The sequence below is a fragment of the Ambystoma mexicanum genome, chromosome 2q, assembly GCF_040938575.1.
Source record: "Ambystoma mexicanum isolate Mex_15411 chromosome 2q, UKY_AmexF1_1, whole genome shotgun sequence".
NCBI classification, from domain to species: Eukaryota; Metazoa; Chordata; class Amphibia; order Caudata; family Ambystomatidae; genus Ambystoma; species Ambystoma mexicanum.
The window spans coordinates 677342145-677367149 of NC_090924.1; the positions used below are offsets into that span (position 1 = coordinate 677342145).

At 47.1% G+C, this 25005-nt stretch overlaps 1 protein-coding gene across 5 annotated transcripts in view; it reads right to left on the reverse strand.

Annotated features, from left to right (window-relative positions):
* The window catches only part of MRPL28 (mitochondrial ribosomal protein L28), a 413414-nt gene that overhangs the window by 259700 nt on the left and 128709 nt on the right, over positions 1 to 25005 (reverse strand). For all 5 annotated transcript variants that reach the window (XM_069647853.1, XM_069647855.1, XM_069647852.1 and 2 more), the window contains exon 3: positions 6977 to 7129. In XM_069647853.1, coding sequence (XP_069503954.1) covers positions 6977 to 7129 — 153 coding nt within the window. The remainder of the gene's footprint in view (positions 1 to 6976; positions 7130 to 25005) is intronic.

Below are 25005 nucleotides of genomic sequence, written 5' to 3' on the forward strand. Positions count from 1 at the left end.
ATGTTCAGTCTGAGTGCCCATATCCAGATTTTCTGGGCAAGCTTGGACAGATTTGGCGAACGAGTCCCTCCTTGTTTGTTCAGATAGAACATGGCTGTCGTGCTGTCCGTCCGGATCTGCACCGACAAGTTTAGCAGATGGGGCTCGAACGCCCGAAGCGCTCGGAATACTGCCAGAAGCTCTAGCAGGTTGATGTGGTTCTTGGCTACTGAGTGAGACCAGAGACCCTGAGCTGTGTGGTGGAGATGGTGAGCTCCCCACCCAGTCAGGCATGCATCTGTAGTCACCACTGCCTGTACTTCGGGATCGTAAAAGGGGTTTTCCCCTTGCGAGATTCTCTCTTGTCCACCAGTGTAAGCTCTGTACGAGTGTTGGCGAAACGACCACTAGATCGTCCCACTGACCACTTGCCTGAGACCACTGTTTCGCCAACCATTCCTGCATGGGACGCATGCGCAGACGCGCGTGGGGGACCAGGTAAATGCATGACGCCATCATGCCCAGTAACCGCATTGCTTTGCGTACCGTTATTTGTTGACCTGACTGATAATGTGGAATTTGCAGTAGTATATTTCGAATTCTCTCTTCCGAAGGGAAGGTCAACCCTTTCTGAGTATTTAGGATTGCTCCTAGGAACTGTTTTGAGGTGCTTGGCACCAGACTTGACTTCTTCTCGTTGCTAGAGAAGCCTAATTCGTGGAGGAGGTCGATAGTCCTCTGAATGTTTGACCTGCAAATTCCTGGGGTTTCCCCCGTTATGAGCCAGTCGTCCAAATAAGGGTACACTGGGATTGCCTCCCTGCGTAGGTGTGCAGCTGCCACCGCCAGTACCTTGGTGAATACCCTTGGTGCTGAAGCTATTCCGAAGGGCAGTACCTTGAATTGGTAGTGGCGACTGTCTACCTTGAAGCGCAAGTATTTTCTGTGCGCTGGGAGCATGGAAATATGAAAATAAGCATCTTTCATATCCAAGGTTGCCATGTAATCCCCCTTTTTTAGGAGGGGGATTACCTCTTGTAGCGTGGTCATACAGAATTTTTGGGGCTTGACATACTTGTTGGCAGGCCGTAAGTCCAATACTGGGCGCATTGTCAAATATTTCTTTGGCACAAGGAAGTAAGTTGAATAGATACCCTTGTTTACCTGGTGTCCTGGGACGAGTTCTATCGCGTCCTTTTCTAGCAGAATGGCGATCTCCTCGAGAAGGATCTTCTGATGTTCTAAGGAGTGTATTCTTTGTCGTGGAGGGTGGTTCTGGGGACGCTGCAGTAATTCTATACAATATCCTGTGGACACTGTTGACAGCACCCATCTGTCTGAGGTGATCCCTTCCCAAGCCTGGGTGAAGTTGGAAATGCGTCCCCCTACTGGGGTTGCGTGAGAAGGGACCCTGAACTGAGCGTCACTGCTTTGGTGGAGGCGTGCCACCTCCCTTGTTGGGGCTGCCTCTGCCTCTTCCACGACCTCTTGTTACCCCTGCCGTAACTTTGGGTAGACTGCTGGTTGTTGTTCCATTGTGTACCCTGTCCTTGGGCATAGTTGCCTCTTTGTGAATTTTGGCCGCGTGGGCGACCAAAATTACTGTTCCCCCTCTGGTTAGGGGGTTTGTTGGTAAGCTGGCCAAGGGATTTGAGAGTCTCGTATTCGTCCTTGGCATTCTTAAGTGCGTCTTCGACCGCTTTCCCAAACAATAGATCGGGTTCCACCGGCTTGTCTATTAATGAAGCCTGGGTTTCTGTTTTGAACCCCGACTGCCGTAACCACGCATGTCTCTTGATAACAGTACCTTCCGCTATCAATCTTCCTGCCTTGTCCGCGGCGTCGAAAGTTGCTTTTAATATGCAACCAGACACGGCTCTCCCTTCTGCCGAGATCAGAGCCAACTGGCCCTTTAACGGTTCAGGAGCAGAGGCTATGAGCGCCGCGACCTCTTCCCATTGATGGCAGTTGTAACTTGCCAACAGGGTGGTGGAGTTTGCAATCCTTGCTTGGTAGGCGGACGTTGAGGCTACCTTCCTGCCAAACCCATACAGTTTTTTGCTCTCCTTGTCGGGAGGAGCTTCTGACGACGATAAGGGTGTCCCAGCCCTCTTCCGAGTGTTGGTAACCACTAGGGAGTCTGGTTTAAGATGTCCTCTTATATAAAGAGGGTCAGACTGGGCTGCCCGAAAAAGTTTTTCGACTCTGGGGTTGACGGCTCTGGTGAGGTTAGGATTCACCAGGGATGGATCTATTCTACGTTGGATGGATTTAAGGATAGGGATGGTCTGAGCGACCGGCCTCCTCTCTCCCACCAACTCTTCTGCGAAGTCCCTTTCCTCCTGTACACCGTGGGTGTCGATGTGAAAATGTTCTGCTGCGCGAGCGAGAACTTCATTAAGGAGGGGCTGGTTATCAACTGGCGAGTCGGTAACTGGGGCTTCGCTCTCTACCGGGGAATCTACTCTGTAAATTTCCTGCTCATCTTCTACCTCCTCCAGGTCCTCATCATCCGCATAGTATTCAGTCCCGGTTTGTTCCTCCATAATGTTAAACTCCTGGTCCCCTTCAGGGAAAGGCTGTCCTTGGTATCTGGGGTGTGGAGTAGAGTATGGAGTAGAGTAAGGCTGCACCTCGAAGGGTTCAGGTCTTTCGAACCGGGCCTTTTTACTTAGGGGGATAGGATCAGAGGAGCCTGAGGGTGTGGCCCCTTGAGGGTCATACGAAAGGAAATGTTCTGGGTTTTTGTCATAAAAATCAGCTAAGGAAGACATCCTTGACATGACCCTGTCTATGTCTTCACTGGACCATTCTTTGGAACAGGATATGACTTTAGTAGGCAACTTAGAGGACTTATCAAGGGTACCCTTGCTGGATGTTGATGTCCCAGTAGATTTGTGTTTGTCTGTCTGCTTAGGGTGGAAGGATGGTCTTACAGGAGTGGAAGGCTGTGCTTTCCGCCGTTTCCCCCCCTCCCCGTGCGTGGAAAAATGTTTTCCCTGCCCCTTGGAGGCCCCAGAGACTTTCGACGCCTGGCGTCGAGGGTCGGGAGAGGTATCTGTGTGTTTCGAGCGTGGGGCCTCGCTGGTGTTAACTGCGGCCTCGGTCTCCTGGAGCGCGGCCTGGGGGTGGAAGTCGTCTTCGTCTTCCGACGATCGAACTTCCGTTAATCTAGGGAGCGAGGCACTCTTGGCAAGAGTGGATGATTGCCTTGCGTCATGAGGCGATCTTGATCGAGAGCGCCCAGAGGACACCGAGTCGGACCGTTCTATCTGTGCCTCTTTCCGAGAAGTCGAAGTCGTCGAGGTTCGGTTGGACTTAGTGTGCTTAGTGTGTGTAGGGTGTGTAGCGCTTGCGTCGCCGGGGGTCTTCCCCATAGCCGCCCTGCCGGACAACCTTCCGAGGTCGGGGACCTGCGCTCGGCAGTCTTTCGACGCCGTAATGCCCTCGCCGTCCGAAAGTACGGCGTCGCTGCCATCGCTGAAGGCGCCCTCCGCTGCCATGGCCGCCTGCCTGGCGTGGTGGGCCCAACGCTTTGTCGAACGGTCCTTAAGTGTCTTAGGCTTAAACCTACTACACGCTCTGCAGTTCGCTTCGGGGTGGTCCCTCGGCAAGCAGAGATTGCACGTGGCGTGCCTGTCGACCCAAGGGTATTTGCGGTTGCACTTGGGGCAGAATTGGAAAGGGGTACCCTCCATACGCACCTTGAGCCAGCGGGCTGGTAAGTGTTGGAAATATATAAGGTGTACCTATATACCAAGAGTGAAGAGTATGTACCACCCCCCACTCTCCCTACTTGCAGGGCCGAGGCCAGCGGCCTACTAGGCCCGGGCCGAGGCCAGCGGCCTTCCGAGGCCCAGATCCGTCGTGCAGCAGCCGACGGTCGATGTCTTCTCCAGCCGTCGTTGAGTGTCGAGGGTCGACGTTGGGGTGGGGAAGGAAGTCAATAAATAATTTTAAACTTCAATAATTAGCAAAAGTAAGGCTAAGGCCAGGGGACTCCGCAAGATGCTTCCGACCAGTATGGCGGAAAAAAACAATCTGAGGATCCTAGACGCGTGAGGGATCTTGGGTACAGTGGACGTCACACTAGGGATAGTATTACTGGCACGCCTGTGTCGACGCCCATTTTCGAGTTTCGAAAAACAAACTGTAATACTCCGCAGCTTCCACTAGATGTCAGCCTATGCACAGCATGTGATCTAAGCAGATTCCACAAGCCTCAGAAATATATATACACACACACACCTTCCAGGCCACTGGTGTTCTCCTCCGACCGGTTTCTGTGCCAATACACGTCGTCAGGGAGGCTGTGTTAACTTGCAGCTCACCGCTGGTGGGTGTAGTCATCAGGTTAGCAAGGAAAACGCTCACGCCCAATCCCACAGTGGAGAAAGGGGGGTGGGTTAAGTGCGGAGGGGGGGGTGTGGGGGGAGTGTTGCCTCCAGTGAGGCACTCCAAAGCCAGGCATATATCACCCTGGTGCAGCATCCTGTCAGGTCTTGAAGGGTGGAATCTTCAAGACCTGACAGGGTGCTGCAGCAGGGTGATATATGCCTGGCTTTGGAGTGCCTCACTGGAGGCTACACTCCCCCCCCCCCCCGCCCCCTCTTTCTCCACTGTGGGATTGGACGTGAGCGTTTTCCTTGCTAACCTGATGACTACATCCACCAGAAGCCCTTGCAGCAGATTATCATCACCTGCACCTGCGGTGAGCTGCAAGTTAACACAGCCTCCCCACACAAACATACACCATGCCACTGTTTCAGCTTCACAGTGGTGCTTGACTTGTTCTCATTTCACATCCGCTTGATGCTTTAGCACTGCTTGTTGTGCCACCATTCACTTGTTGCACATTCACATTCTTAGGGTTCTTGCCACTGCCTATTCCCTCACGTTACACCGTTCTTTGTATTCTTATGGTGCTTGTCAATGCTTGTTCCCTCAGGTTACACAGTAACTTTCAGGCAATTGCACAAAACTGCTTTCATTCAGATCGGTTTCCAAAAAGGCTCTTTTCATTCAAAATCAGTCACTTTGTAGAAACCAACAGTTCTCTCTGGCCCTATTTTGGCCTGGCAAAAGTTTGTTTAAACTCACACCTTCATTTAATTCACCCTGGGATTTTGCTCGGCTCCAGGATAGCCTTCCTTTCATCTCTTTCACAGTTCGGTATTCACAAACCCGTCACTCGGTTTGTTTAGCAGTTTTATTGCATTATGATTGTAAAAGGTATTCAGTAATTTATCTGCTGTCAAACTCGACCGGAATTCATGTCACCCAAATGGTCTCTCGCTCCCTTGCGAGCGACCCGAACTGCAGCAGCCACGCGGTCTACACCTCAGCGTCCCGGATTCACTCAGGCTTCTCTGACTCAATGGGTACGTGTCTCCAGGTGCTCTTCTCTGCGGCAGCAGGCTCGCTGTGGCTCTCGCTGCTTCCAGCTCACGTGCCTCTTCTCCAGGGTTTCCACCACCTCAGCTGAATGGAGAGCGAGCCTCTGACTCCGGGAGGTACGCAGACCAGCTCTGCTACCAGAGACCTCGGGAATGCTCACGCCACATCCAGCTTCCATTGCAATGACTCTGCAGGTCATAGGCACTTCAGGCATGCGTCTCTCGGGCTTCACCTCCAGTTTCTCCAGCATGCATTCCACTGGCGATACTATTAGCCTCACCTGAGCGGGCCATTTATACTGCCCCCCTCACTTCAGGTGCAGGCAATTTTCATTCATTACATAACGATCGTGGTAGTCAGCCTCTCTCTTCCTCGTTCCAGTACCAGAGTGGTGTCTGTGTGTGTAAGAGTCAATAAAGAGAGGATGTATGGCTCTGGGTGGTCTCTCCCTCGCCCCAGTACCTGACTGGTGTTTACTGGGAGATGATTTACTGGAAAGATAGGAAAGATACTGGTAATAACCTACAAAGGCCTTGGGGGATATTGGTCTTGTTAGAAAAGGGAAATCGGGGATACCATGTCTCACCACCCAAGGGTGCCTCAACCCCGCTCCCCAAGTCTCCTCCACCCAGGTGATCCTCCCTCGCTGCCCAGGGTTAGGATCTAATAGCGACTGCCTTGGCCACCTGTGAGGAAGATATATTGGGGAAAGAAGTGAGGAATCTGAGGGCGTCCTCGCAACGGTCAGGAGCTCATTACAGAAAATGTATCTGCAGAAAGTAAATAACTATAGTACTACTGTTTTACACATGAAATAGCAATCAATGTACTTTATGCATGATAAACAGAGGAAAACACCACAACAACAGGGCTGTCATTCTGCATTCAAAGTCCGGACAAATCCAAAGTCAGGCGCCTCAATAAGAACACATGAAAATCAAAACAATTAAACTTATTAACACCACTACTGCATCCTAACATACTGTGATATTGAAAATTTCAAAAGCAATTTAGAATTAATATCTACAATGATTGGGTTTGTTAACACTAAAGTCACATCTAATCTTAAACTGGCTTACTATGCATAGGACTGCCTTGATTGGAAAGCCACTACTAAGTCTTGCATTCTCAAAAACCGCAATCAGGTTGCATGGAAACCCACAGACCTGTTAATTATATTTACTACTACAACTACCACAGGAACCTTTCTATTGCCTCACAAAAGTCTTTTTTATCAAGTAGAATGGCAGGATAAACAGGTCTTTAAAGACAAAGAGCACTCCCACCTAAAACATGGTAATTTACACAGTTTTCAGACGTCTACTGGAAAGAAGTTGGAAAAGAACTACATTTGTAGGCCTGTACAAGATTAATATTCATGCCAAATAAAGCAAACCTGATTCTCGTCATTAAACAGGTCACCAGCATACCAGATGAAAGATTGGCAGATGAGAAGAAACATCCAAACTCGACACTACGTTGCTATACAGTCAGAATAGAACATTAGTTGTTGTTGTTTAATACCTTTATTTGGCATAGGCAATTATCAGTAAAACACAGCAGTGCAATACATTTCAATAGTAAGAACATTTGTACTTGCCTTGAGGATGTAGAAATCAAATCCATAAGCGGCGTCAATGAGATCCATAGTTCTCATAGTGACGGTGATGGTGAAGGTCTTATCAAGAATTTCACTGTACAACTCTCGAGCAAACAGTTGAGGCTTCCAAGTCTTCTTGACTCTGTTTGAAAGCTAATAATAATGAAAGGTTCAATGATATACGCCGTTCACCCGATTTGAAAAGGTATTACTATGCCACATATGAGTTCACAGAACGTAAACATTTTTGTTTTCATTGTCTCTGGAGAAAAAATGTAACATCCAACAATTAATTATGCAATCTTAAGTGCTCCATCAGGTTCTAGGTGATTTGGTCGAGATTCTTTGATTGTGGTAGAATTCATCACATTTTTTTTTACTGGACCATTTTGCTGCAAATATATGCGGGGGGAGATGCCTCGCACCACCCCTTTTAACCCTCCTATATTAATTATTCACCTTAACCCCACCCCCCACAAATATTTGTGACAAAATGCGTGGTAAAAAAAAAAATAAAAAAAAAATAAAATAAAAATATAGATGAATTCTACCACTATCAAATCAGCAGCTGTAAAAACTCCCATTCCCCTCCATCACACTTTGATCCATCTTTGGATCAAACAAAGTTCTCAGGCCACCAAAGTTAATCAGATCATTAAATACTAGAACCCATACTCGGTTATGCCTCAAAATCCAGTGTAAACAAAACAAGTCATTTAATGGACAGCCACAGGTATGAGTAACTTTTCAAATATCAAATTGCAGTAGACCGAGGATGTAAATGCAATGATTGACCAAAGACATTTAGCACCAGAGACTTGTTTTGATGGTTTGCTCATTTATTTGTAGTGGGGAGGTTAATAACAAAAACAGTGCAACACAAATCAGCAACAGGAAAATAAGAAAGGCGCCCATTAACAGGTAAAATAAGTACATGCAACAGAGTTCCAGAGGTGGGAATCACAGAAGGGGAGAAGGGCCAATCTAGAAAGACTTGAGAGTCAACACTTTCAGGGTGATTTAACGACAAAAGGAAACTTTGGATGCAGTGCCAAAGTCGATTTAGTGTTCATCTGAAAATGGCAGTCTCCAAAGTTATTTAGCACTATGTTTATTTGTTTCGTTTTACAGGATGAGAGCCGCTTATTGGTTGCTAAATATCTTGTGGACATACAGCGGGCTCTCCACAGAAGATTTATAATATAGAGTTTAACTAAGGGTGCAGAATTTGAAGTCTAAAGCTATTGCCACACAAAATTAACTCGCCCCCATTTGGGAACGAAGGGCTGTGCATGAAAAGACCATGAAAGTGACTGTGCACCAAAACCTCAATAGGTGCACCTTTACACCCACAACCATGAAAAGTGGTAAAGCCAACAGTACTGGCTGTTGCTGCTTGCCACTGTAACTGTCAGTAGTAAACAGTGAAGATGGCTCAGCAAGATAAGCACACATGTCAATCATGAAGCCAGCCTACATAGAAGGGCTGACTCAGACTATCATTCTCCTGAGGTTGATAATTTGAGCACAAATACATTGTCCTACAATAACAACTATAACTAAAGAGGTTAGAAGCAGGATCATTCTGGCATGAAGCACTAGATGCTGTGTCATATGAGCTTTACTCTACTGTTGGGAACATTCCTAATTTTTACAATGGCTTAAAAGAACAAGTTACTTTCTTACCTGGTAACGTTCTTTCGATGGGATGGTCCGATGACGTATTCCATATCTATGACAGGTAATGTCCACAGCTGTGCTGCTTGGGAAAATCTTTGGCGTCTGCGTCCTGCGTCGATGAGCCGTCCCGAGGACCTCCGACGGCCGACGTCACCCGATGTGATAAGGACGCACAACGCCCATAGCCTCATTTATAGTTTTTTCCCCAGAACGTGTGCCGCCAGTTTTCTGCCAGTCAGACACACAAGGCCTTGCGGAACGCAAGCTGCAATCGCAAAAGAAATTCTGCAGCGGGGAAGGCAGGGAGGGAGCGATACGGAATACGTCGTCGGACCATCCCATCGAAAGAACGTTACCAGGTAAGAAAGTAACTTGTTCTTCGAGGGAATTGGGTCCTCCAACGTATTCCATATCTATGACAGACTCCCAAAGCAGTACCAAGCAAGGAGGTGGGAAAGAATTTAGAATACAAATTTAACATGCCCAATCAAATTGCGGAATAGAGAACTGCCTTGCCAAAGGCCAGATCTTGCCCTCTGATGGAATCAAGGGAATAGTGACGTACAAAAGTATGTACTGAAGCCCAGGTGGCTGCATCACAGATGTGACGAATAGGAACTCCCCTCTGCAGGGCAGTAGACGCAGCCACTCCCCTGGTAGAATGGGCCCGCAAGCCAGCCGGAGGGTCCTTACCCGCCAAGCGGTAACACTCGGAGATAGCTAAAATAATCCAACGAGACAAAGTCTGTTTCTTCACAGCTTGTCCCAAACGCTTTCCAGCGTAACCTATGATAAGTTGATCGTCCACTCTGACCCGGGACATGCGCGAAATATAAAAGCTCAATGCTCTCCGAGGATCAAGCCTATGGAGCCTCTCCTCTTCCTTACCAGGATGTGGAGGAGGATAGAACGCCGGAAGAACAACCTTCTGGCCCAAATGAAATTTCGAAACCACCTTCGGAAGAAAAGAAGGACGAACTCTAAGGACAACCCTGTCCTTATGAAACACAGTGAAGGGTGGCTTAACTGAAAGTGCCTGTAACTCACTCACTCTGCGAGCGGAAGTAACCGCAACCAAAAACAGTTTTCAGAGTTAACAGCCTCAAAGGGCAAGAATGTAAAGGCTCAAACGGAGCACCCATAAGAAACTTAACAAGGTTCAAATCCCAACCTGGCACCAAAAAAGGTGACGAGGGAACCCATTAGTGAGCCCTTTCAAAAACTGCGAAATTAAAGGAATCTTAAAATAGGAACACTCTTCAGACGAGCGCTTAAATATGGACAGCGCCGCCAGGTAACCTTTAATGGTCCCCACTTGCAAGCCCCTGTGGGCCAAAGAAAGCAAAAAAGACAGAACAATGGGAATGTCACATTCAAAAGGATCCACATTCTGAACTCTGCACCAGTCGCAGAACTTTCTCCAAAGGCAACCGTACAGAGACTTTGTTGCCGGCCGCCTGGCCGAGAGCAACACCTCCATCACGTCTTCAGGGAGGTCCCAATCCTTATACCTCAACCTTTCAGAAGCCAAGCGTGAAGATTGAGGGAACTGACCTCTGGATGGAGAACCTGACCCCCCTCCCGTGAGAGCAGATTGTCTCGGTAGGGAAGACGACGTGGAGGGCAGATGGACAAGTCTAGAAGGTCCGGGTACCACGTCCTCTGGGCCCCACGTCCTCTGGGCCCACGCCGGAGCAATGAGGATCATCCGGGAACCGAACCTCCGTAACCCTTGCAGGATGACGGGGACTGGAGGAAACGCGTACAGCAGTGGGAATGACCACTCCACCACAAACGCATCTCCTAAGGCTCCTTTTGGAGGAAATTCCCGCGAGCAAAACCTTTCGCACTTCCGGTTGACACGACACTGGAGGCAAAGAGATCTACTTGAGGGGTCCCCCAAACGGCGAAGATCTCCAGGAGAATCTCCTGAGCCAGCTCCCACTCGTGAGAGATCGAGCTCTGCCTGCTCCGAGCGTCCGCCGTCTCGTTGTCTCCGGCCAGATGAACAGCCGAGATCGAAACTTCCTGCTGGATGGCCCAGAATTCGAGCTGCATCGCCTCCCTGCACAGCGGAAGTGACCCTGCCCCCCCCCCCTTTTTGTTGAGGTAGTGCATGGCCACCGTGTTGTCCGTTAGAATCAGGACACTCTTTCCGTGCAGTCGGCAGAAAAGCCTTCAGGGCTAGCCTGACGGCCCTCAGCTCCAACAGATTGATATGGAGTCTGGACTACAACGGAGACCAACGACCGCTGACTGACAACTCGTTGGCATGAGCTCCCTATCCCGTGAGGGATGCGTCAGTCACAATCGTCACCTCTGGCCAGGGCAGCCAAAATGGGGCCCCCCTCATCAGATTGCCCTCGACGGCCCACCACAGAAGGTCCCGGGCTACCGAGGGCGGCACCTGAACAGGGTCCGACAGCCTGCCGGAGGACTGAGACCACTGGAGCTTGAGTGCCCACTGCAAAGATCTCATCCGAAGGCGAGCCTCTGGCACCAGAAGAATGCAGGATGCCATGAGGCCGAGCAGTCTCAAGAATTCGGACGCTGGGAGATTCTGGGCAAGCTGAAACTTGTGCACCATTTGCTGAATGTGAAGAGCCCTCACCTGAGGAGGAAAACACTGCCCAAGGGACGTGTCGAGCACTGCTCCGATGTACTGGAGCCGCTGCGTCGGTGTCTAATGGGACTTCTTTAAAATGAGGGAGAAGCCCAGCGTGTGAAGGGAGCGGCAGGTGACGGACAGATGATCCAGGACTTGCTCGGGAGAACTCCCCCCTGATCAACCAATCGTCCAGGTAGGGGTAGACGTGAATCCCCCCTTTCCTGAGATGCGCTGCCACCACCACCATGAGCTTGGTGAAAACCCTCGGGCGGAGGTCAATCCAAACGGCAGGACCCGAAACTGAAAGTGCGAGTCGCCAACCGCGAACCTCAGGTACTTCATGTGCTTGGGATGGATCGGCACATGGAAGTAAGCATCCTTGAGGTCGAGAGACACCAACCAGTCCTGAAGTTGAAGGGCCTGGAGGACTTGAGAAAGAGTCACCATCTTGAACTTGTCCTTCCTTTGGAGTTTGTTGAAACCGCGCAAGTCCATGATGGGTCTCAATCCCCAGTCTTTCTTCGAAATCAAAAAATAAGGGGAATACCATCCCTTGTTCCTCTCCGCTACAGGCACCAGTTCTATAGCGCCTTTCTCCAGCAGGGCTTGAATTTCCTGCGCAAGGAGTGGATCCGGACACTTCAAAGAGAGGCTCCCTGGTGGATTGTCGTGAGGCCTCTGCCGAAAAGGAAGACAGTAGCCGTGGGTTATGATCTCCAGAAGCCACACATCCGAAGTAATGGCTTGCCACTCTACAAGATGCTGCGCCAGCCTTCCCCCAACCGGCGAACCATGGGACCTGGCCTCATGACTGAGCGGTAGCGGCTGCGGCGTTGCCTGAGGGCAAAGAGGCAACTGCCCGAGCGGCCTTGGCACCTCGAGTACCTTTGTTTCCACCTCTGGCACTCTTAAGATGGCCTCTTCGACTGCTAGCTCCCCTCGCTTTACTGAAGGACGAGTAATAGCGAAAGGAACCTCCCCTCCATTTCTGTCCCCTAGGACGAAAAGGCGGAGGTTGGCGAACTGCAGCGCCCAACGACTTTGCTGCAGCTTTGGAGGTCTGCAAACTCTCAAGGCTCTCGTCAGCCTTGCTGCCAAAAAGGTGTTCACCGTCAAAGGGCATGTTGAGGAGCCAGGACTGCACATCAGGAGCGAACCCAGACTTCCGCAACCACGCAAACCTGCGGTTTATGGTGCTCGCCGCCATGGACCGGCTGACAATACGCCAAGTCCAAACCCGACTGAACGGCCTCACACATGGCATCCTTGCCATCCTGAACCATAGCAAGGAAACCATCCCGTTCGTCCCCTTCGGGAATATGATCAGCCGCTAATGCAACACAGTTCCACAGTGTGTGTGAAACGAGACAAAGCACATATGGAGTTGGCCGCCTAAAGCGCCATACCCCCCGAAGAAAACACTTTCTTCACCCAGCCGTCAAAACGTTTGCCGTCCCTATCCGGAGGGATGGTAGGATACGACGCCTGCTTTGCCGGGGCCGTAGCCGCCTGCACCACCAAACTCTCCGGGGTGGGGTGCCTAGACAAGTAGCAGGGGTCGCTACTGGCTGGATGGTATTTTTGTGACAAAGACTTGCCCACTGCCGGGAGACTCTCGGAGCAGTCCAAGCCGCCGCCACCCTTCTCTGCAGAGCCATATGAAAAGGCAAAACCGGGTCAGTGGGTGGACCGAGATCAAGGATGTCCGTGAGATCATCCTGAACGAACTCCCCAGGGGGAGCTGACCAACCCAAGTACTCGGTAACCCGAGACATAAGTCGCCGATATGAAGAATCGGCATGAGTGCCAGGCTCCGGTCGACAAAACTCCACCTCCGGAGAGGTGTCCAGTCCACTGGCATCATGCAGTGACTGCCTCAGGTCATCAAACTGGCTATGGGCCGAGATAAGCTCATCTGGAACCGTAACCGGAAGCAGGCCGCCATCAGAGCCTTCATCACCCTCTGAAATGTACTCCAGGCGGGGAGAGGAAGACCTCTCCGGACCAAAGCAGTGCCGGACCTTAGCCATAGCCTTTCTAGGGGCAAACGGGGCCCCTCTGACACCACCGCCTCGAAAGGCGTCGAGGGCGCCGAGTGAGTCGGCGTCGACAGAAAAGGCGTCTACGTCGAGCGAATCAGCGTCAACGTCAGCTGCAGCGCCGCCAGCATCAGCGGTGTCGACAGTCCTCGAAGCCGGAGCTCCGAGTGTGTCTCTCGACAACCTAAGCGCCGACGACACCCTCGGAGGCAGAGCCTCGAGAGAAATTGTCGACGACCTCGGCACCACAGGCGTCGACGTCTTCTTCGAAGACGGCACAGAATCACACGGTCTCGAGCGCGTCGAGGACCGGGACCTGGCACGGGCATGGCGAGAACCGCTACCCTTGTCCGAGCGGGACCTCTCCCGCGAACCGTGCCGACCACTCGAGCCCAAGGCGTACAAGCGGTGTCTCTCGACCGGTGCCGACCTACCTCACTCGGAGGCGCGGACGGACCGGTGCCATGCGATTCCAGAATCGCTAGCATCCGCTTCCCGAAGGAAGCCCATTCCTCCGGTGTCGCTTGCATGGAGGGATAAGCGACCCGCCGACGGGCGGAGTCCTCGGAAGAGGACGGGGAAGGCGACCTATGCCAGCGCTTCCTGGAATGCCTCAAAGAGGCGGAGGAGTGGCAAGACCGACTCCTGGAAGGAGACCCACCATACTTCCGACGATGACGCGGAGAGTCGCCCCTCGAGTCATCCGTCGAAAGCCCCGCAGACCTCGACTTCTGGGGCTTAGACACCAGGCCTACCGACAGCTTCTTCTTGCGTTCCCGCAAGGCCTTTGCTGTGAGCGACTGGCAGGCGACACAGTCGTCCGTATCGTGGGCCTCCCCGAGGCACCAGAGGCAGGCGTCGTGCGAGTCCGTGACCGACATCTTGGACCCACAGTCCCCGCAGTTCTTGAAGCCCGCACGCGGGGTTGAAGATGAGAAAGACATCGCCACGAACAGGTCTTCACAACAAACCGAACAGATTCAACGAACCGAGAATTGAAAACAGCAAACTCCAACGAGTCGAGGCGTACTGAGATTCACGAAGCGAACACGTTCGCGGAAAAAACAGAACTGAGGCTATGGGCGTTGTGCGTCCTTCTTATCACATCGGGTGACGTTGGCCGTCGGAGGAGGTCCTCAGGGACGGCGCATCGACGTAGGACGCAGACGCCAAAGATTTTCCGAAGCAGCACAGCTGTGGACATTACCTGTCATAGATATGAAATACGTCGGAGGACCCAATCCCCTCGAAATACATGTGTATTTGAACAAGAACGTTTGTGTGCGAAAAGTGATTGCTTAGCACAGTTTGTGTATATTGATTACAAAACAGCTGAATGGGGAGGGGCACAATGAACACAAACCTTTTTATCCGACAAATATGTCCATGATATGGGTTGTATGATGCACACTGGGTTTTGTGTTCATTTCCTTTTTTTATTTGCACAAGTCACCCACAAACGATAAAGCTTTGCTAAACCTGAACCATATATATAAGTTCGGACAGCAATGGCTTTGAATGTTAAAAGTGTCTGAATACAAATCATTTAATCGCATTAATTTGAGCCCGCTACATTCCGATCAACCTTGAGATCTCTTCTCCACAAGTGAACTTAGACATTAAGGCCAATGCAAGCCTTTGGGCAGAAAGGCTCTCTGTGCGGGCTACTGCCGGTGTTGAGAGCAGAAAGGTTATCAGCACGGACATCACATGATCGGCCCGACACAGGGAAATAAAATAATTTGAAACATGCTACTTCAGTGGCTATATGCTGCTGTAGGACCCGGCCTAATTGTAATACACTACTGGCTGTCGCCTGCACGTACACACTGTGCAGCTGGAGGTCAGCTCACATGCACTAATTCCTTACTCACCCCACCCTAATTATTACTCGCCAATTGCGAGGGCACATTTTGCAGCCTGGACATCATACTAAGTTGAACCTACCAATCCATGTCAGTGTCCTTGTGACTACACTATGTTATTCCACATGTGATAAACACGCTCTACCATTAGTGCTAGGTTGACAGCAAAGTAATGATGCAAAGAAAAGGTATTTGCAGATCGACTCGGTTCAGTAGACCTTGCATCACCTATGCACAAACAGCAGATGTATTTCCTTCTGCTCGAAATAAGCTTAGACACGTGCTCTGGGCTAGTTTGGTTTGTGTGTAGCTTGGACAGCACAAGAAGATATTTCTTGAACTAGGATTGACACAGAACCCGAACCTTCTGAACAGCAGTGGATGCAAAATGAGCTTAGCATCAACATCTGTTGACCTGGGATCCTTCTGTGCAATGGAGAATACTTCAATACACAATTCAGTGTTTTGCTTCATGTCTCCTTTGTTCAGTCATTCCATGCTGCCTTATTAAACTAAGAATGAGGTGAACGAGAGGACCCTAAAGTAGTCAATGGCAGTGGCCTGTCAGAGGAAGCGCAGAACCTTTTTGTAAGGAACTATCAGAAGCTCTGCAAGTGCTTTGGATGCAAGCATCACAATATGCTTTAATTTGGTGTGCCAGCAACCGTACTATGGCCTGTGCAAATCCCAGAAGCAAGCATTTTATGCCAAGTGTCATATTGAAACACATTGGACCTTTCCTGCATTGCAGTTTGCAACCACATTTAAGTTCCAACCATACATTTACCATAGAAGGACGCAAGTGTAAAAGGCCCACCTATAGTTTGTGGCGGAACCTGAAAACGCATCCTGATTAAGCCTTTACAGAGTGTTGGAAAACATGTAAAATTAAATTTTGTGGTCAATTAAATAATAAGAATATAGCTTGCACACTGAGACTTCATTTGAATTAACACAATTAAAAAGCTGCAACTACGAAAGCACAGGTGATTTATAGCACTTTTAAAAAACTGTTTAGGAGCATTCGCTCAATAATTGCAAGGCCTCCACTGCTGATGAAAATGATGAACAAACGTTTCCTGTTCCTGACTGGGGATCGGGGAAGACAGTGTGGAGCATCGCAGATCTGATATTTATTTATTTAAGTGTACTTAAGTTTAAAAGAAACTTTTTACACGCAATTAGAAAATTTACAAAATTCAACAATCAAAATTCCAGAACTCCTAATGTAAAAGAGGTAATTTCCATTGAATACAACAATTAGTTAAAATGACACAAACTCTAGCATTGATTAAGAGTAGAAACATTAAAAGAAACATTGGATAGGCCAAAATGTACACATAATCAATCAGATTCCTTATTTCTCAATCTCGGCTTATTTTAGTTTGATTAGGTTGATGAGATGTAAATACCTTATCATTGCAAATGTCCATAGGGAGTTCATTACCATTTTGCAATTTATTCAGGTACCAGTGAGATTGTATCGATTCCTTCAATCGGGTGGCCGTGAGAGCAGATCATTTTTGGGTACTTTGTTGCTCATCGTTTATTTATGGTGGTCCTTTGTTAAAATGTCATGTACTGTACCAGCGTGCAAAATATTTCGGTTCTATGTCAATTTTTCGATTTGTGTAGGTCGCCTAACAAAAATACTGATTTTTCCGCCCGATTTTAGGCGGCCTACAAAAAGAGAAAAACATTGCTTCACCCGCACCTTCTCTCGCAGGATTTGATCAAAAACGGGGGGTTTCACCCGCCCAAACCCCTCTCCCTCGGCCCCTGCTGCCTCCCTCCCTTGTAAACCAAAACACACATACACACAAACACTTACCCGTTCTCCCCAGACAGCACTTCCGAGTCCTGGAGTACCGGTCAGCCCCTGCACTCGTGTGCAGCAGGGGCATGACAATCCGATTTAGAAAGTCCGCTCTGTGCGGTCACAGTAAGTTCTTTCTAAATTGGTCTTTTTAAAAATATACATTTAAAAACGATTTTTTAGCTTAAGACCAATATTTCAGTTCCTTAGTTGTGTTTACCTTCACCTGGCAATCCTTCCATTAAGTGGGCAGTGTGCAAAGTGTTTCTTTAACTATTCTGTGGCAGTGTGGGGACCAAACGTCAACACAGAACGCCAAAAGGCATTATTAGTACAGTGGTTCAGATTTTAAAGGAGAACCCTAAAGGATTCACCAGGAATGCGCGTTGGGTATGTTGGAAAATGAGGGAGACCGGCAATTTCATATACATGTGCGAAAAACTTGCATTTCAATCCCAAAGTTGGTATGATTTTGGAATTTTCTAATTTTGGCATGAGACAATAAGGAGGGGAGTTAGTTCAGGACGACATTGCTGGCCTTAAGAGCTTTAGGCATATCATGTAACCATGAGAAGCATAAGAAATCAATTTATATTATGAAACAAAAATAGAACGATTAGAGAAGAAATGGTTGATTGGAAATCCCAAATAAGATTAAGTGGAAGAATTGATGAATATTATCTAAACTGTGCAAAGGAAATTAGCCAGGAAAGAAAAATGGGAAACTGTGGTGACCAAACAAAAAAATGCTAGTGCAAAAATCACCACTTTTCTTCAACATGAACTCAAATGTGTGCAAAGATTATAGATGCGAAAGCCCCAATCATCTAGCCAAGAGCATGGATTTACTTAATGTGAAAGGGTCAGAGACCTCCCCCTGTTAAGAGGGGATGGGGACTTGTCTCAACCTGGCATGGGATACCAACCAGGGGTTTCACCAGAGCAAGCCCTGCCCTTGAGGCGGCGTGGGGTAGTTGGGGAAGCCCCAGTCCCTGCTGCTTCTTCATGTTCCTCCATGTCTCAAATACGAACCACCTTTTCTTTCCCCATACCTGCAAAGCACAATTCTGGCCAGACTCATTCTGCTTATCCCCTAGGAACCCAGTCCCTATGGTGAATTGGCAGAGCATTTCCGGCAACCAACAAAGTAGCACTTGCATCATTGGGATCCTTCTGTGCAATGGAGAATACTTCAATACACAATTCAGTGTTTTGCTTCATGTCTCCTTTGTTCAGTCATTCCATGCTGCCTTATTAAACTAAGAATGAGGTGAACGAGAGGACCCTAAAGTAGTCAATGGCAGTGGCCTGTCAGAGGAAGCGCAGAACCTTTTTGTAAGGAACTATCAGAAGCTCTGCAAGTGCTTTGGATGCAAGCATCACAATATGCTTTAATTTGGTGTGCCAGCAACCGTACTATGGCCTGTGCAAATCCCAGAAGCAAGCATTTTATGCCAAGTGTCATATTGAAACACATTGGACCTTTCCTGCATTGCAGTTTGCAACCACATTTAAGTTCCAACCATACATTTACCATAGAAGGACGCAAGTGTAAAAGGCCCACCTATAGTTTGTGGCGGAACCTGAAAACGCATCCTGATTAAGCCTTTACAGAGTGTTGGAAAACATGTAAAATTAAATTTTGTGGTCAATTAAATAATAAGAATATAGCTTGCACACTGAGACTTCATTTGAATTAACACAATTAAAAAGCTGCAACTACGAAAGCACAGGTGATTTATAGCACTTTTAAAAAACTGTTTAGGAGCATTCGCTCAATAATTGCAAGGCCTCCACTGCTGATGAAAATGATGAACAAACGTTTCCTGTTCCTGACTGGGGATCGGGGAAGACAGTGTGGAGCATCGCAGATCTGATATTTATTTATTTAAGTGTACTTAAGTTTAAAAGAAACTTTTTACACGCAATTAGAAAATTTACAAAATTCAACAATCAAAATTCCAGAACTCCTAATGTAAAAGAGGTAATTTCCATTGAATACAACAATTAGTTAAAATGACACAAACTCTAGCATTGATTAAGAGTAGAAACATTAAAAGAAACATTGGATAGGCCAAAATGTACACATAATCAATCAGATTCCTTATTTCTCAATCTCGGCTTATTTTAGTTTGATTAGGTTGATGAGATGTAAATACCTTATCATTGCAAATGTCCATAGGGAGTTCATCACCATTTTGCAATTTATTCAGGTACCAGTGAGATTGTATCGATTCCTTCAATCGGGTGGCCGTGAGAGCAGATCATTTTTGGGTACTTTGTTGCTCATCGTTTATTTATGGTGGTCCTTTGTTAAAATGTCATGTACTGTACCAGCGTGCAAAATATTTCGGTTCTATGTCAATTTTTCGATTTGTGTAGGTCGCCTAACAAAAATACTGATTTTTCCGCCCGATTTTAGGCGGCCTACAAAAAGAGAAAAACATTGCTTCACCCGCACCTTCTCTCGCAGGATTTGATCAAAAACGGGGGGTTTCACCCGCCCAAACCCCTCTCCCTCGGCCCCTGCTGCCTCCCTCCCTTGTAAACCAAAACACACATACACACAAACACTTACCCGTTCTCCCCAGACAGCACTTCCGAGTCCTGGAGTACCGGTCAGCCCCTGCACTCGTGTGCAGCAGGGGCATGACAATCCGATTTAGAAAGTCCGCTCTGTGCGGTCACAGTAAGTTCTTTCTAAATTGGTCTTTTTAAAAATATACATTTAAAAACGATTTTTTAGCTTAAGACCAATATTTCAGTTCCTTAGTTGTGTTTACCTTCACCTGGCAATCCTTCCATTAAGTGGGCAGTGTGCAAAGTGTTTCTTTAACTATTCTGTGGCAGTGTGGGGACCAAACGTCAACACAGAACGCCAAAAGGCATTATTAGTACAGTGGTTCAGATTTTAAAGGAGAACCCTAAAGGATTCACCAGGAATGCGCGTTGGGTATGTTGGAAAATGAGGGAGACCGGCAATTTCATATACATGTGCGAAAAACTTGCATTTCAATCCCAAAGTTGGTATGATTTTGGAATTTTCTAATTTTGGCATGAGACAATAAGGAGGGGAGTTAGTTCAGGACGACATTGCTGGCCTTAAGAGCTTTAGGCATATCATGTAACCATGAGAAGCATAAGAAATCAATTTATATTATGAAACAAAAATAGAACGATTAGAGAAGAAATGGTTGATTGGAAATCCCAAATAAGATTAAGTGGAAGAATTGATGAATATTATCTAAACTGTGCAAAGGAAATTAGCCAGGAAAGAAAAATGGGAAACTGTGGTGACCAAACAAAAAAATGCTAGTGCAAAAATCACCACTTTTCTTCAACATGAACTCAAATGTGTGCAAAGATTATAGATGCGAAAGCCCCAATCATCTAGCCAAGAGCATGGATTTACTTAATGTGAAAGGGTCAGAGACCTCCCCCTGTTAAGAGGGGATGGGGACTTGTCTCAACCTGGCATGGGATACCAACCAGGGGTTTCACCAGAGCAAGCCCTGCCCTTGAGGCGGCGTGGGGTAGTTGGGGAAGCCCCAGTCCCTGCTGCTTCTTCATGTTCCTCCATGTCTCAAATACGAACCACCTTTTCTTTCCCCATACCTGCAAAGCACAATTCTGGCCAGACTCATTCTGCTTATCCCCTAGGAACCCAGTCCCTATGGTGAATTGGCAGAGCATTTCCGGCAACCAACAAAGTAGCACTTGCATCATTCTCTGCGACACAGACTTGCAGAGTATCAACAGAGCTGCGGGGCGCTCTGCAAGGCAGAGACGAGAGGAGATCCCATGTTCAATACTGGTGGACCCACCTACAAAAAGTGGTCTGGCTTAATGCCCACAAAGCATTTCTTTACCTGTAACACTTAATCTGTTGATCCGGAGAACCAGCTGAGGGTGTGAGCCAATGAAGGGAGACGGAGGAAGGATAAGAAGGGGCAGAGGAAATCGAAAGGTGTGGGTTGTTCAAGTAAGGTCAAGTGAGGAGAACTAGGACCAAAAGAAAAAGCAGAGGAGGAATGGTGCAGAGGAAGATTTCTGAAGGAGTATGCAAGGTCAGGTATTGATTGGCGAGAGAATGTGGTACTTGAGTGTGAGTGACAGGAGTGAAAGCAAGATTAGTAGAGTACTGTGATGAATCCTGCAGAGTCATCACTAAACCCCAGCCTAATATTTTCTCCCATGTGGCCAGGAGAAGGCAGCCGCTACCTGATCCTTACCCTGGGGGTGTTAACATGAGGAAGGATCACATGGGAGGAAATGGCTACAAGGGGGAAGTGGTGACTCCTTTGGGAGAGCTATAGTATTCATCTGCTTAGGAGGATGAGTGTCCAATGATCCACGAGTATCTCATGGCCTGTTGTCAGTGCACAAGTCCCCCTCATAAGGAAATCAAAAAGCCTCTGAAAAGTCACTTAAACAGCATAAATTACAGGGAGTTCCTAAAACTAATGTGATGTCCTGGAATAACTAGGATTATGTATTGTGTGGAAATCCTAAACCTAATGTTAAATCTTACATCAACCCTGTAACATTTCTTAAATCTGATCACATCAAATTCAACAGTTACAAAGAAATAAATATACATAAAAAATTAAAACCTGTTATGGACTTCAGGATCCATAATGCTTGTAGTACTGGGACGAAGAGGGTCCAGGAGTCAATGAGGACTGGAAATGCTATTAAAGAAACCTGCAGTCTAGTTGTTCTGATACGAGAACCCGAGCAGGATTGTTAAAAATGAAGATGAGATTCAGGTGCAGAGTAGTGTTGGTGGTGGTGATGGAAGCAGAAGGAGCAGGAGCGATTTCCCTCTCCCAGGCTGTGGCTTGGGGCCAGAGAATGTGCGCAGGGGCTGGCATGCAGGAAGGCGAGAAACCAGTGTTTGCGAGGAAGCCAGGAGACTTGGGAAGCTGTGGTCACAGAGAAAGGAGCAGCATAGGCTCCCCATCAGAGAGACCCAGACGGCATTCAAAGCAGAGGTCCCTGCGATACTGAGACGCTGACAGAAATGCTGCCATACTGCGTCACCTGAGAGACGAATGCTGAAGCTGCCCATAAATACCAGTGAGCCTCACAGAACTTCCAGGGCACCGGGGCGCATATGTCGGCTCCCATAATTAAGTAAGGTTACAGTGAGACCGAGAGCCACGGCTAGCCCTACAGATAAGGGGTGTATCAGCCACTTTTACTCTCTAAAAATGGTAAAATACTACCCAAAAAAAAAAAAAAAAAAAAAAAAAAAAAAAAAAAAAAAAAAAAAAAGGGTGGGGGGGTGGGAGTACAAATACTCCCAACAAAAAATAGGAAAAAGACATGTAGAATCTTGCACCCCTGATTTCACCCTCAAAGCTCCATGGAAATTTTTGGACCAGTAGTGCACGTTATTACTGGTGCCGGTGCTTCCGTGGAACTCTGCAGGCTTATCGGCATGGTTGTTTCTGGACCGGCTTGCTTGTAATGAGGCCCATTGTGTGGAACAGGACTATTGTTTTGGGTTATTGAACTAAGCGGTTGTGGAAAAGACATTCACACTCACACTCTCCCTTCGTACAAAATCATTCAGCCTCGTTCCAACGTAGGGGGTGCCTCTGGATTGGAGCGAAAGCAACTCCTAGACATAGCACCAAATAATAAGTCCACTATCAAGTGTCAAATGTCAGACACCGTGACAGACGTCAAAGAACACCACGTTCTGTTAAAGTGGTGCAGTGCAGAATAAATCGTTTTTTTAAGTAAACTACCAGAGATTGATCATCTGGCTTAAAATCAACTCATGGACAAGAAGAAACCTGTGAAGCGTGTTCCCTAACACCACGTTTGGCACTACAGAGCTATCAAAAATGGTGTTGCAAGTTACCAAAGAATTTCCTTTGCTTTAGCACACATCAGAGAACACAAATGAAAAGGCAACAGAGCTCACAAGTTGCGCCAATTGGAGTCACGGTTGATAATGCAGATAGGAACTATGAAACCAAATGGACATAATGGTGACGAGGAGTTATGGCTTTTTGGATAAATCTTCTGTATTTTGTATTCTATATCTGGTATTGAGGATTTGCCGATTAGTTGACTTGTTTGTATCTCTGGATCAATTTTAAAGTTAATTCTTCCCTTTTATATATTGTTGATATGCATTTAATGTTGTTTCATTGTTAGTATTAGGTTGCACCCACTTGGGCTGGACACTTGAATGAATTATTCACTCATTTGTCATGTTATGGATGAAAAGTGTGGCGTTATGGAAACCGTTTCACAGGTTTCTTCTTGTTCATGAATTGATTTTAAGCCAGATGAACTTTAACAGAACGCGGACCTGGGTTATTTTTTGAAGTCATCACACTATATATCTCGCCGCCCTATTGTTAAGGTGATAGCCTTGAGTCATAGGAAATCCAAAAATTCTATTGCTAATAACTTATGGCTAATATTTTCCAAATAAATGGTTTGTCACAAGCCCCTCTAGACTGGACATTTTGATAGTTATATCACCCATGATGCTTTGCAGAAGAGAGGCTTTTCAGAAATGAAATTACGCCATTTCTTTTGCTCGATGAGAGCAATCACCACAGGAACACCCTCGGGACACGAAAACTAACAAAGTGCTCAAAAAGCTATGTGGAAGAGGAAAAGGGATTAAATGACATCTGGCTAGAGGCGTGGAGTGGGAAGAGGATACCATGTAAATTGGAGAGTCGGGGGGGGGGGGGGTCTGGGGAGCCAGTTAGAGGTCCAATGTGTATGGATTATCTGGAGGGTACCGAAGGAATCTGGTGAGATTTCCACGGCTACAATGGAAGACACGCTCGGAAAAAAGGAAATGCGTCACACAAACCAAGAGTGAAAGGGGGTAATGGGAGAGGGCCATGGAGGGGAAAAGCAGCAGAAGAGTGGGGGGGGGGGGAAACCATGGAAAGGAAGGCGGGGGCACTTAGCGATTGACTGTGCGGGCAGCGAAGAGTTTTTGATTTGAGCGTTTTCAAATTATCTGGGGAAATGCCACAGGCATGGGTAGTTCATTGCTGCTGTATGTGTTGGTCATTGCTGCTATACAGCATGTATATGTGTAGTTCATTGCCAGTATCAGGGGAATATCGGAATAACCCCCAGGAAATCGGAAGAGCGTGGACACAAAAGAAAAAGAAACAGAAGGAAGAAATTGTACACATAGTGGGCCCCATAGGAACCTATTGGTGGAATATATCTAGTGGCCACAGCCAAAGGCTGCAGTCACTGGCCATGGCCAGATAAATATGTTTCTACTTAACCCTCTTCTTATTTTTTACTACTACATGTACTTATTATATTATCTTTGAAATACCTGAAATAGAATTAGCTCGATCAGGTACTTTATGTAAGTATTGTAATTGCTTACTAATATGAAATTTAAACCATTTGTATAATGTTATATATTTTTATTGTACATTTTGTGAGTTGATAAGTACTACAAATTAATGCGCCACACATAATCATATGATACTTGTGTCCGTATTGTTTCATGTCATGTTGCTATTATAATAAATCAAAATATGTATCAAAAGTAAGCAACAAAAATATTCTAACTTATATGATCAGTAATGTCACATATAATGTAATCATTTATCTCAATGATGTCGTGTACGAGGAGGTTACCAGTGAGGTCATCAATATAGTCCTAGGCTGCACAAAAAGGGATGCAAAGTTGAGGTGGTCCTGGTTCAAATGGGAGTGCTGAATTTCAAGGGTTTTGTTGCGTTAAATCTGATCACCTTTACTCTCTGTTAAACACGGTTTTTTCACTGAATTTCAAAGGTTTTGTTGCTATGTTTTATTCTATTAAATCTAATCTGATAATCTTAACTCTCTCTTAACTAAAGTCTTTTCACTGAATGAACACACACACACAGCTGGTGATCTCACTAGAGAAAGCTTACATTTTACAGTAATAACAGTAACAGCAGTCTAGCAAAGAAATATACATAAGGCAGTGAAGTGAGTCAAACGAAGTGCAAAAGCAACTGAAACAATTA